Genomic DNA, 14,031 nt, shown 5'->3' with positions numbered 1-14,031 from the left:
GTGAATGAAATGATATGTAATAATAGGAAAGGAGACCTTGTAAAGGTGTGCTGGTTTATTTTATTATTACAGTTGCACCCCACCTTTCCCCCAAAGGGCTCAAGGTGGTATACACGGTCCTCCTTACTCTCCACATTATCCTCACACCAACCTCGTGAGGTAGGCTCAGCTGAGAGGCAGTGACTGGCCCATGGTCACTGTAATGGTGCTGGGTGGCTTTCACACGAGTAACGCGCTACAACTCCGTAACTGGTTTTTTACAGAGTTTTATTATATACATATGTACAAGACAGAGCATCAAAGTCCATGACCGTTCAGTCCAAGTCAGAATCCGGAAGTGCCGCACGGCAGGACTTCCGCCAGCAAAACACACTTGGCGCGCGAAGCCTCCTCCTCTCCTCGCAACGCTTCTGGGGTGATGGGGCTGGTAGAGCACTCCTCTCCCCCCCCCCAGCTGCTCAGCTGCTCAGCTGTTGAGCCGGTGCTGTAGCCCCTGGAGCCTCCCCTTCCTCAGTGCTCTGGTCCGACTCTCCAAACCTACCCTGCTGAAACCTTGCACTCTCAGCATCTCGAAGCTCCTCCGCCTGAGGGAGCCGTGGCACCACCCTCTCGGGCTCCCTGCTGACCCCTGGTGGTCCCCTGACAGTCACCCAGTGAGCTTTGCAGATGAGAGGGGATTTGAACTCTCGTCCTAGCCTGGAAATCTAAGCAGTACGCCATGCTGCCTCTCAAAGTTGTTGTGTGGGTATATGTGTGGCTGATGAAAATGCAAGATTGTGAGAGCAATTGTGTGGGCAGAATGCTATTGGGAGATTGATTTATGTTTTATGGTGTGTGTGTGAGAGAGAGAGAGAGAGAGAGAGAATAAATACTTTTTTTTCTTTTTAAGAATTCCATACTGATAGAAGATTATTGATACATGCATGGCTATTGTGCTGTGTGTTATGTATTTAGATTTTCTTTTATTCATAAATGGTTAAGAATATACCTGGGTTGTTGTAGTTGTAGTTGTTAGATCCCCTGGTTGTATGTGGTCTGTAAATGGCTCGAATTAGTAAAATAAGTAAATAAACAACCTTCTGATGAGGAAAAAAATGAAGAGGAAAAAATGGAAGGAGTGTGGCCTTTCCCTTCTTCATAAATGCAATAGCGTGGGTATGTGTGTGAGAAACATCCATTTCCACCTTTTTGCACTTATTTGGACCTTGACTTTATAATTCTGCTCTTATTCCAGGGACCCTGACGCAGAATGAGATGGTTTTCAAACGCCTTCATCTTGGAACAGTTGCTTATGGACTAGACTCCATGGATGAAGTTCAGAGCCATATATTTAGTATATATACACAGGTGAGTTCCGCACAATGTCAGAATAAAAATGGCAGCCCATATCCTTCATGTAGTTAACCCAGATTTTCTCTTTTCATTGAGAATTCAGTAAGCAGTTGTTGTTGTTGTTGTTGTTATAAAGTCATACTTCATGTTGCGTCCGCTGTGGGTTGCATTTTTTCATGTTACGAATGCTGCAGACCCGGAAGTGTTTACTTCCGATTTTCACAACGCGCGCATGCGCAGAAGCATTCTGTGTGCTTCGTGCATGCACAGAAGCACTCTATCGTGCTTTCGTGCATGCGCAAAAGCCCCGCTCGGGTTGCTGACTTTTCGGGGTGCGAACGGCACCCTGGAATGGATTGGGTCCGCAACCCGAGGTATCACTGTATTTTTAAAATCTGTTGCCAACAACCAATTTGCAATAGCTTAGCAACCACTTTGCAGGATCACACCCCGCTTCCTCCTCCTATGTATGTTCAGCATAATCTCTGAAAGAGCTTATGCATAAACAAAGTATTCAAATATGTATATTTGCATAGTTGTGGTCCCCAATTGTGTGTACAGGACTTGTCTTCGCACAATAAGTGAAAGCATGGAAAGTAGATGTGCAGGCCACTTTCCCCTTCTGTCCATGCTTTCATGGTACTGAGCAAGGCAGCTCAAGGTATCAAACTGTATTCAAAGCCCAACTTTAACTAATACGGCTTTATTTAAGAATGAGGAAAGCAGCCCCTAACCACGTTAAAGAGAGCTTCCAAGCAGGTATAACTTTAAATATAATTAAAAGGTTAGATTCTTCAGTAATTGGAAGCATTTGCTGGCCATGATTCATTTAAACTGTAGTTCTGATTCATTGCTCTAATTATTGTTACCATGCTATGCCCTTTGACCTGGAAGTGAAACTTCTGTCCTCTTGACACAAGAGGTTAACAGAGCAGGAAACTGGATGGCTATATGTTCCCCCTGTGGCCAGCATAATTTAGTAATTGTAAAATTACCTGGAAGGTCCGATGCAGACTCTAAAAATAGTATTAAAAATCAAAACGATCAGCTTTCTACCTACCTCTATGCTGACCCATCTGTTTTTTCTTTTTCGGTTGGCTGTGTGTTTACGAACATAAAACCCTGTTCATTTCAAATTATCCGTCTCTCACTGAGCAAAGAGATTTCACTGAAAAGACCTTTACAGAGCTGAGTTTTAGAGGCCAAACTGGTGGCGGGTTCTGTAAGAAACCTACTTTTTCTGACCAACTAGGAAAACTTAGGTACTGTTGACTCATGTCAGGAATCTCTTTTATTGCTACATACTAGAGTGGGCAGAATTGGGATCCAATGGTCGATCTTTAGGTGATTTGCAGATTGGTAGGAATTTCTGACTCCCATTTTTTTAAAATTTAATAATAGCAATAAGAAAAAGAGGGTCCTCCGCCCCGCAAAAACTAGACTCAGAGTTTGTGACATACTTTGCCTTTGGATTGTTGGCTTTCCATTACCACTCTCTCCAAGTTGGAGACTAAGTTAGAGTCATTAATTTCAATAGGTCTTCTCTGAGTAGAATGTAACTGAATGCCACCTTTCAATGACACAAGGGCAAATTGTATTTATTTCATAGAATTTTATACACTGCTTGATTTTAAAAAACAAGAACAGAAAACCCTCAAAGCAGCTTACAAAAGAAAAACAAACAAACAAACAAACAAACAAACAAACAAACATGAAAATCATGAAAAATTCACAGCCATACTTTAAAACATACAAAAGATAAAATACTAAAACATTAAAATTACCTCTTTGTATGGCAAAGGTCTTTTTAAGACAGCATCTTAAAAAGCAGAGACATCACCTTGCCGACAAAGGTCCGTATAGTTAAAGCTATGGTTTTCCCAGTAGTGATGTATGGAAGTGAGAGCTGGACCATAAAGAAGGCTGATCGCCGAAGAATTGATGCTTTTGAATTCTGGTGCTGGAGGAGACTCTTGAGAGTCCCATGGACTGCAAGAAGATCAAACCTATCCATTCTGAAGGAAATCAGCCCTGAGTGCTCACTGGAAGGACAGATCCTGAAGCTGAGGCTCCAATACTTTGGCCATCTCATGAGAAGAGAAGACTCCCTGGAAAAGACCCTGATGTTGGGAAAGATTGAGGGCACAAGGAGAAGGGGATGACAGAGGACGAGATGGTTGGACAGTGTACTCGAAGCTACCAGCATGAGTTTGACCAAACTGCGGGAGGCAGTGGAAGACAGGAGTGCCTGGCGTGCTATGGTCCATGGGGTCACGAAGAGTCGGACACGACTAAACGACTAAACAACAACAATGTTAAAGGTGATGCCTGGTTTTGCCCTAAATTAGGCTGCTGAGGGAAAGTTTATGAGAAGATCTGGAGTGGATTTTTATGACAATGAGGACTATGGGCTCAGTTCTGATACTGGGAAGAAGCTCCTGGGCTAAGCACATACTCAGAGGCACTCTCTTCCCTAATTCTAGCCTCTCCTACTACCCCATGTACCTCCAAGCAACTATTTGTACCTGGCTCCAGTAGGTGGGCTTCAGGAGTATTGTAAGTTACTTGGGGACTCTTGTGTATCAAGCAGCTAATACAAGAAATAAACTATAATAATCCATAATAGTAGCATGGAAGCATTTAAAAATATTCTCTTGATCCTGTTGTTGAGAGTCCATTGTAGTTTAGAGGAGAGGGCATTGTATTTGGATATAGATCTGAATTCAAATCCTGGTTTGGAATCCCCACTGAACTGTAGAGGGTTTGCTCAACTTGGTCACTCTCTCTCAGCCTTAGTTCCCCGTCTTTCAGTGACTCGTGAGCAGGCCTGACCCACAGATGAGGCAAGGTGAAGCACACGAGATCTTGTGAGGGCTTCTAGACTGCAGAGAACGCGGAATATGCGGCCTGTCACATGTTGTTAAACTTCCATCATTCCAGCTTCCATCATTTCGGAGCAATGGCCTTAAGCACATGCCATTGATGTGAGTTGTCTGCGTTTTGCCAGTCCCTGGCATCAGGTCCTGGCTTGCAGTGGCCGTGGTGACCTATTTTTGCATTCTTCAGCATATTTTTTTGCAACCAAATTTGTATTTGCTCATCAAGGATCTCAAGCTAGAATCCTAGGCTTCCCACCCTTCCCCTGTGCAAATGGCGAGTATTAATGAAAGCCAGGTCTTTTTTCCTAGCTAATACAACAACAACAACAACAACTTATTATTATTTATACCCCGCCCATCTGGCTGGGTTTCCCCAGCCACTCTGGGCGGCTTCCAACAAAATATTAAAATACAATGGTCTGTTAAACATTAAAAGCTTCCCTAAACAGGGCTGCCTTCAGATGTCTACTAAATGTCTGGTACTTAGATGTTTTTCTCTTTGACATCTGGTGGGAGGGCATTCCACAGGTCGGGTGCCACTACCGAGAAGGCCCCTTTATCCTCTTTTCTTTTTGTGCTTTATCCTCTTTCCTTAGCAGTCTCAGGAGCCACCTGCTTTAAAAGGCCCCACCCTGGCTACCAAGGTACGGAAAACCCTGAGCAGCAGAGTCCACGAGGCAGTGAAAGCGATCGCCCTCTGCCACAATGTGACTCCCGTCTATGAATCGAATGGTGTGACGGATCAGGCTGAAGCAGAGCGCCACTATGAAGATTCTTGCAGGGTGTACCAAGCTGCTAGTCCTGATGAGGTAAGTTGTGCCTTGGAAACAATGGTTTGACTTCCTGTAAACTGTGTGGTTTGACTTCCTGTAAACTGTGTGTGTTCAAATGCAGCTATTGATATTATTGCCAATTGGGAGCTGTTAAATTTCAGACAGCACCAGTGCTGGAAGATCTGATGATATTTAGAAGAATACCATTTATCTAACCCTATCAAGAGAGGAACTTCTAGTCTATACCATCAGTCCTGGCCAGACTGCCTTGCCATTGTTTAGAAAATGCACAATTGACAATTACAGAATAAGTAGAATGTACAAGAATCTCATTTCCTTTTAAAAGCAAATTCCTAATGGGTGATTTTTACGTCTCACACTTTGCCCTTCCTTTCATGAGAGCTCAAGGACCCCAAAATGGAACATTAAAAGCAAGAGTAGAGTTGTGGAATGAAGTGAACAATACAGTAATAATCCACATTAGATTATGTATGGTATACAAATGTTGTCACTCTTGCCATGCTCCAATGCCCTGCCACAATAAATAGGTCTTAAGCAGTTCAGGACGAATAAATAAGACATTACTGAGCATTGGGGGGTGGGGACGGCAAATCTGATACCTCTAAAGGGAAGGAGGATAATAATCTGGCTCAGTTTTGAGGGGGGATGCAATTGGCACAGCAAGCGTTAAGCAATATGAAATACACATATCATTTGCAGTTTCTCAGTTCTGCAACAGATGGTTGCTGAGTAAGAGCTGGATGCTTCCAGGAACCTTCAAATACGAGAGATGCTACGAACCAGCAATTCCCTAAGGGTGACTCCACGAAAAGCCTCTTTAATAGGCGTCCAAACTCCACCTTTGAAATCCTATAGCAATAAAAGGCAGGAAGGTCAGTTTGCCCTCCGAATCTGAACAAAACCTTGGAGGTGTTTTCCTCCCCCCCCCCACCAAACTTTTGAACACCCAGGGTAATTTCTACCAGTTGGCACAGAATTCATTTCCTGAAACACAAAGCAGGATTTCCTAGATTTGTTTCCTGTATGCATTCCTGGGCAGAGACCCCTGAAAGCATCTTTATTGAGAGATCAGTTACCAGCCTCTGGGGTTTCTGTGCTCCTGTCAGGTTGAGGCCATACAGTAACAGAGAGGGGAAATGTAATAGGTAGAATCAGATCAGAGATAACTCGCCCGGGAGGAATCCTGGCAATCTGGCCTTTAACCCTGACGACACTTCACCGCGCTCCGGGATGTGAAAGAATGTGCAGATCAGTAACAGCAGCAGCAGCAGTCCCCGGGACCAGGCAGCCCAGTTGAAGCGTGGGGCAGCACTAATGACAAACAGGGATCCATTTCTCCGATTCTGAAGTGGTTTTAATAGCCTTTTTTTGGCTTGACACTATTCAGTGAACGGAAAGAGTTAACACTCGATCAGATGTGCTGGGGAGTTGCTGAAGCCTAAAAATTCGTAGAGAACAGTAATTCATAAAGCGGAGTAACGATCCACTTTTGCCCAGCGAAATCCTACTCAGAGTTGACCCATTGAACTCAATGAATCAATGTATGTTTATAATTACGGCCAAACAGCCAGCATACTAAGAAATCAATGGTATGGAGTTTGCTGGGCCCATTAATTTGAATGGGTCTACTCTGAGTAGAACTAGGATTGAATGAAACCCAATATTCCCTGGGTGGAAACTCTGGGGCGGTTTTATAGGATCATGGTCGCTGTCCTTGTCGTCGGCCCCCCCCACCTCATCCCCCATAGATAGTTTACAAATATGCAGGCTGAGTGAGCAGGCAAGCAAGCCCCTATAATCTGGAAGAGGTAGCTCTGCAGCAGCAGCATTTTTCAGAAACAGGACCACTTCCAAAACTGCTTCAGCTCCAAATTCCCAGAAGTTTCTCTTTTATAGGCTGAGTGCCACTCTTTTTCCCAGCTCAAAGTCCAAAATCCTCCTTTTAGCTCCCACGTAGTTCGGCTGGTGGGTGTAACATTCCTAGCTAAGAGTAGTAAATATTGCATATTTGGAGCATTTAGTATTTGTAAAGCAACCCAGTGAGGTTTTTATTCCTATATTTCTGTTTGAGGGCAAAGGCTCAGATGTTGGCTTTCAAGCGCTGCTCGTACCTCATTCTCATAACCGCTATGTGTCTTCCAGTTGCCTCTTATGAAAGGAAATTAATTTGAATTGCTTTGCTTTTGTGAAGTCTGCAGCAGATATTCCTCTTGTGTGCGAAAGCAAATTTGTGGTGGAGTGTGTTTGTTGCACAAAAGTTGCACATTGCTATGAATTGCACAACCTGGGATTTGCTGCTGTGCAATTGAATTGCAACCGAAAATAGCGACAATATGGAAGCGCCTAGATTGTGGATCCTTATGTCGCCAGAATGGCACCAGCGACCAGCCACCCACTGGAGAAGGGGGGGGGGAAACCGGCCTCTCCAGCTGTTGATGGTCTACAAATCACATCATCCATGCTGGCTAGGGCTGATGGGAGTTGTAGTCCAGCAACCATTGGAGGACCACAGGTTCCCCCCACCTGCAGAAGGAGGAAGTATTGGCAAGCTTAGGAAAACCCAAGGTTTGCAGAAGTGCACATAAAATATAATAAAATATAATAAGGCTGTTTTGCAATTGTGCTACTTATGAGGCTCAGTGGGAATGGAAAATAGGAAACATATTGTGGGAGGTCAGATGGCATGGAGTTTCCAGGAAGACTCCATGACTGGTTGGCTGGCCAGCTGGCTGGAACCCTGACCAGAAACACGTCCTGCTGCAACATTTTGGTTGCAGTTCCCGCTTGTAGTTTAAAACTGGAACGTGACATTTGAAGCAAGCGGAACAGAGGTCAGAGAAAAGCATCTGATTAGTGTTACTTATTAAGCTTTAATGATCAAATGTCTGGGATAACTGTCTTATCTGGAGGGTTATGAAGACAATGAGCAATAGGACAACCTGTAACAAAGCTCTTTAATGCTACATGCTTGCATTGTAGAAGGTTTGGGGAAAGATAGGCAGAACAAAGACAAGGACTTGTTATTGCCAAACAATTCCTAGGGCTAGTTAGGGGCATGCAATAAATTATCCATATTAGAAACATGGAATTGAAGAGTTGGAAGGGACCGTGAGGGTCATCTAGTCCAACCCCCTGCAATGCAGGAATCTTTTTTATATACTGGTATATCCAATGTGGGGCTCGAACCAATGACCCTGGTATTAAAAGTCTCATGCTCTACCAACTGAGCTATCCCAAATAGTACAATGCTGTATTTTAAAACTGGGGTTTGGGATCATTAATCTATTTATTCCTGAATACCTCAGTAATCAAAACTGGTGAGATCTTATTAGTCTGGGCAAATAGTTACTGTCTATTTAAAGCAGTACCGTACTACTTTAAACAGCCCCCAAACAACCCTGGGGGCGGTAGTTTGTTAATGGTGCTGAAGTTTGTTAGCAGACCCCTATTCCCCAAAAGAGTTACAGTTCCCAGAAAGGATATTCCATATATGCAATCCTGTCCAAGAATGTTGGACTAATCGCTGTCTTCCTTTTGGCAAGCTTGTGAAGACAGTGTCAGTGTCAGTGTTATTGGGTTGTTGTTTTTATTTTGATTATATATATATGTTGTTGTTTTTATGTTGATATTTTCTGAGATCTCCGGGTATAGGGGGCTATATGAATTTATTTATTTATTTATTTATTTATTTATTTATTTATTTATTTGATACTTTTAAGCTGGGAAGGGCTGAAGTTCAGTGGCAAAGCATCGGTTTTTCAGATTCCTGAAACCCTAGAGAGCCTCTGCCAGTCAGTGTAGGCAATACTGGACTGGCTGGTCTAGTGATCCATCTCAGTACAGTAGTACCTCCCGGTCACGAGCTTAATTCGTTCCAGAGGTTCGTTCTTAACCCAAAACGGTTCTTAACCTGAGGCACGCTTTCGCTAATGGGGGCCTCCTGCTGCCGCCGTGCTGCCGCCACCGCCGCACGATTTCCATTCTCATCCTGGGGCAAAGTTCGCAACCTGAGGTACTACTTCCGGGTTAGCGGAGTTTGTTACCCAAAGCGTTTGTAACCCGAGGTGTTTGTAACCCGAGGTACCACTGTATATGATCCTAACAGCAGCTCATTGCTAATATGCTCCTAATATTCTTCAGTGGCTTCTTAATGCCAGCTGCATAATTATGAGCCTCCTTGAGTGCCTTCAGTGTTAAAAAGGTAGGATCCAGATACCTCGCCCCATCGCTCTCCTGTTCCATATGCATCACCCTCTAAGCTTAGCAGCCTACCTGACCTTTAACCTTTCTTGTGTTTAGGTGGCCCTGGTGCAGTGGACAGAAAGCATAGGCTTAACACTGGTGGGCAGAGATCAGTCTTCTGTGCAGCTGAGGACCCCTGGTGGCCACATCTTAAACTACACCATCCTCCAGATTTTCCCTTTCACGTACGAAAGCAAACGGATGGGGATCATTGTTCGGGTAAGTTGTACAAAGGTCCGTATAGTTAAAGCTATGGTTTTCCCAGTAGTGATGTATGGAAGTGAGAGCTGGACCATAAAGAAGGCTGATCGCCGAAGAATTGATGCTTTTGAATTGTGGTGCTGGAGGAGACTCTTGAGAGTCCCATGGACTGCAAGAAGATCAAACCTATCCATTCTCAAGGAAATCAGCCCTGAGTGCTCCCTGGAAGGACATATCGTGAAGCTGAGGCTCCAATACTTTGGCCACCTCATGAGAAGAGAAGAATCCTTGGAAAAGACCCTGATGTTGGGAAAGATTGAGGGCACTAGGAGAAGGGGACGTCAGAGGACAAGATGGTTGGATAGTGTTCTCGAAGCTACGAACATGAGTTTGACCAAACTGCGGGAGGCAGTGCAAGACAGGAGTGCCTGGCGTGCTATGGTCCATGGGGTCACGAAGAGTCGGACACGACTAAACGACTAAACAACAGCAACAACAAAGTTGTACAATACAGTAGCAAAACTGCCATAAGCAAAATTATTTATTTATTTATTTATTTATTTATACCCCATCCATCTGGCTGGGTTTCCCCTGCCACTCTGGGCGGCTTCCAACAAATACAAAAATACATTAAAATATCACAGATTAAAAACTTCCCTAAACATGGCTGCCTTTAGGTGTTTTCTAAATGTCAGGTAGTTGTTCAAAATAAGGTTTTCATGTAGGTTATCACAGAAGAGTCAAAATTGTATCAGGTCTCCCTCGGCTGAGATTTGATATTTTTTAAAAAGCTGCTTGATTCACAACCACAGATCTGCAAGACCACATTAGTACTGGGTTTTGCTTTCATGCCCTGGGTTTTGAAATAAGGTCAAGCGCTGTACATTACAACCACAGCAGAAGGTCAGGTGCTTGTCAGCCAAGAGGGTGGAGCTGACTGCCGTGGTTTCTGTTGTTTGCTTGTCACCAACAAATAACGATAAATGCTATGAGTTTTGGTGCATTCTTGTTTCCTATAGACATCAAGTTGACGACTTGCCATTGCATTTGGGGAAAAGGGGCACATACATTTGCAAAGGCAGGTAACTTTGACATTGAGGGATGAAACTCTCAGATAGTTCAATCACTGTATATGTGATACCTTTTTTTATCTTACAAATAAGTTGCTCCAAGTAGTAACTACTGTTACTGTGTGGTGTAGTGGTTAAAAATGTTGGTTTGGGACCAAATCCCCCCTCAACCCCCCAGCCATGAAACCCACTGGGTGACGCTGGGCCAGCCACTCTTTCTTAGATCAGCCAACTTCACAGGGCGATTGGGAGAATAACATGATGGGTGGGGAGAGTTGTGAGTTTTTCTAGGCCTGACAACAACCCTGCAAGGTGTGTGTAATTGCATTTGAGCGGGTGGCGAGGAAACAGAGAAATCATGATTTGCTTAAGGCAACTTAGTGAGGTCCAGGCAGGGGTAAGGTTTAAACCAGGAATTTACCATTGGCCATGACATTTGCTCTACAAAAAACTATTTCTTGGGCCCAGGAAATGGACAGCGATCACCTGGCGAGGCATCAGTGTTAAAGGTAAGCAGGTGTGGACCTGTTTGGATGGGAGACCAGCATGAGCCACTTTAAGAGTGGTTTTAAAATAATATATATTATAAATATATGTGTCTTTAACTTCATGCCTGTCAGTTTGCAGAGAGGGATTAGCTATGTTAGTCAGTTGCAGGAAAAAAACAACAGGAGGCCAACACATTTGCTATGGCATGGCCATTCATGGATTACAGTCCACTTATCGGCTGCAGCAAGGCCACAAAGCTTAGGCAAAATAAATCTACTGTTCTTTAAGTCACCATGAGGTTTTGTTGCTGCTGTTGCTCATCTTCGTTGGAAGCCTTTGGTTGGGGTTTGTTAGAATACCAGGACCTATATCAGCAAGCCACTTGGGCACACAGTGCTTTTAAATTCAACCAACTATCAGCTTCTACAGCCTTGCTTTCATCTTGCACTGTTCTGAAAAACCCACGGGCAGCTGCTACCGGTAGGTGTGAATAGATGTCCAGGAACTGGAAGCTTCCATCTGATGGGGGATGAACTAGCTGCCAGACCCTAGGACTGCCAGACCCAACTGTTAGCAGCAGTTGGCCTCGACTTCCTCCATTTTATATAGTTGAAATCATAGCAGCCTGGGCATAGCCAAGGGGGGGCTGGGAGGGGCTGCTTCCCCCCATCAAGTAAAACAATAGAAATACTTACCGTAACTAACTGACCAATCATGTCGGTTCTGCCCCCCCCAACAAAGTCCTGCCTTCTCAACAAAGTCCTGCCCCCCCCCCCCCGGAACAAAATCCTGGCTAAGCCCATGCATAGCAGGTTTGTGAAACATTTCTGGAATATTTGACTGCATGTGCATCAGTCTGTACACCGAAAGTTCAGCAAAGAAGACGTGGTACTATTAGCAGTGGACTTGATTTACCTGTTGACCATTGAGTGTGTGGATAGGATTGCTATCTCCCCTGGGATTCTCTGCCTTTCATTTAGCGGAATCTCAGCTAGCTCAGCTTCTTCCATAGCAGTGGGGGGGGGGAGAGTTATCTACCCACTGAAACATTCCCTGCTTAATGAAGGCACAGGATACATAGAAGAACTGAGAGGTCCACAAGGGGCTGTCTTGCCAAGGGAAGCTGAGGCATCTTGCTTCTTGTTTCCTGAGCTTATAAGGGCTGCTTCCAGCATTCTCCATCTGCTGGCACAAGGGCTCTTCACTAGCAGACAGATGGATTTAAATGTTGTGCAACAGAGGAGTCCAACACAGCAGGTGTGTTAGCAGAAATCCTTTACACAACAGATTGCATAATCTATCATGCAGCAGTGTTACCAGCAGGCTGCTTATGCATTCTCATGCACGGCAATGTTCCCCTTGCACAAAACATCAGTGGGGCAAGCATACCGCTCAGTGACTTTGACGTAGCGCTACCTCAGAGGAAACTCTCAGTTGCGTCTACCACTGCTATGCGTGTGGTAGAACTTTGGTACACCTCTTTGGCAGGAGATATGCAGACTTACGGTTTTGTGAAACTTCATGTTTAGTGGTTGCGGGTGAAGAAAAGAAGACAGAAATTCTATTTTGTACAACCTGGAGATTTATCGAGGAATGCTTCTCCAGTCATATGCACAATCATTCTTTAGTGGCTGTTCAAACATGCTTGCTGTTTACTCATAGCCTTTGGAGCGGAGTTAAAGAATTCAAATACCCTTTTTGAATTCTCGAGCTGCCTCTGGAGGTTTGCTTGCAAATAATTGGCAGAGGAGGGACTAGCAATTTACGGGTGGGATGAGACGCCTCCAGACTGGTGTTTTATTGTGGGCATATTTTGCAGCAAGTTCTTGACTCAATAATAGTGTGTCAGCGGTGGATTTATTCTGCTTTCGTTTGTTCTGCAGTGCTTCCCCAAAGTTACCACATTATTGCTGTCTGGAAGGCTATAGCACATGTCATGAATGTGTTTGCCGAGATTCCTACATTTCAGAGGGGTTGGACTAGATTACCCCTGGGTCCCTTTCGACTCTACAATTCTATGATTCTATGAAATTGGAAGAAATGAAACCAGAACTTCTCTGAGGGTGTTGCTTCTCCTTTTGTATATATATTTTTAAACAATCAAGCAGTATACAGTGGTACCTCTGGTTGCAGACGGGATCCGATCCGGAGGTCTGGTCGGATCCTGAGGTTTCTGCAACCTGAGGACTGCTTCTGTGCATGCGCACACAGCAAAACCCAGTAAAATACTTCTACTGTGTAAATTTTATGAAGTAAATAATGTTTTTGGTACAAAAAGTGGAGAGACCTCAGCAGGAAGTTACGGGATAGGCTCTGATTGAAAAGGAAGAAGAGTGAACACCCCAGAACTTTTGCAGACACAAACAGTTTTGGAATTGCTTGTGACCACCCCAATAGCACCACCATGAGCATAAATAATTGTGAATGCGCAATGGCAAGGACGTCTGGAGCAGCCCTAGCACTCAGCGGAGTTTTTCTCATGTTGGTGGAAGAGGACCGGAAGTTGCTTCTGACAATTTCCCCCCTGAACTGCCCCATCAGGGTTAGAAGAGCCTCCAGGACAGGCTGCAAAGTGGTGTTGGGGGCTGTAGAAGTGATGAGGAATTGGCCCCCAAATCACTTCCTTCAGCAACAGGCTTCAGTCAGGTTCCGTGCATAAATGGAAGGAGCCTCTCCATTCACTGTGGAGCAAGTCTGATCTCTTCACTCTCTCTTTGGTTTTGTTTTTTGTTTTAGTGTCTGCTGCTTAAAAGATGGTGGCAAGAGCGTTGGCTGCTCTAAAGATGTCTGTTCCAAAAGGCCCCCTTAAAGCAAACCACTCAGACATCTCTCGTTGCTGCCATCTCTCGTTGGTGACAGAAGCAGTTGTTTATCTGACCACAAAAGTTTCCCCCCCCTCTCTCTTTCTGCTTCTCTCTCTCTCTCTCTCTCTCTCTTTGAGCAACTGGAATGGAGCATGTTTTCTTAGCAGCTCAGAGAGCGCTATTGTCGTATGTCAAATGGGAGTTTGGGGGAAGGTAGTGA

The 14,031-nt window shown here is 44.4% G+C and overlaps 1 protein-coding gene across 4 annotated transcripts in view; it reads left to right on the top strand.

Annotated features, from left to right (window-relative positions):
• Window positions 1–14,031, top strand: part of ATP9A (ATPase phospholipid transporting 9A) — a 91,726-nt gene that overhangs the window by 46,576 nt on the left and 31,119 nt on the right. For 2 of the 4 annotated variants that reach the window (XM_088674658.1, XM_035121484.3), the window contains exons 13-15: window positions 1,235–1,347; window positions 4,811–5,020; window positions 9,305–9,466. In XM_088674658.1, the coding sequence (XP_088530784.1) occupies window positions 1,235–1,347; window positions 4,811–5,020; window positions 9,305–9,466 (485 nt within the window). Of the gene's footprint in view, window positions 1–1,234; window positions 1,348–4,807; window positions 5,021–9,304; window positions 9,467–14,031 lie in introns of all 4 variants that reach the window. The other 2 variants (XM_035121485.3, XM_035121483.3) reach the window with 1 other exon arrangement.

Source organism: Zootoca vivipara, chromosome 7 (assembly GCF_965207765.1).
Source record: "Zootoca vivipara chromosome 7, rZooViv2.hap1.1, whole genome shotgun sequence".
NCBI classification, from domain to species: Eukaryota; Metazoa; Chordata; class Lepidosauria; order Squamata; family Lacertidae; genus Zootoca; species Zootoca vivipara.
The sequence above is the reverse complement of the archived record's forward strand: the minus strand, read 5'-3'. Positions and strand labels throughout refer to the sequence as shown.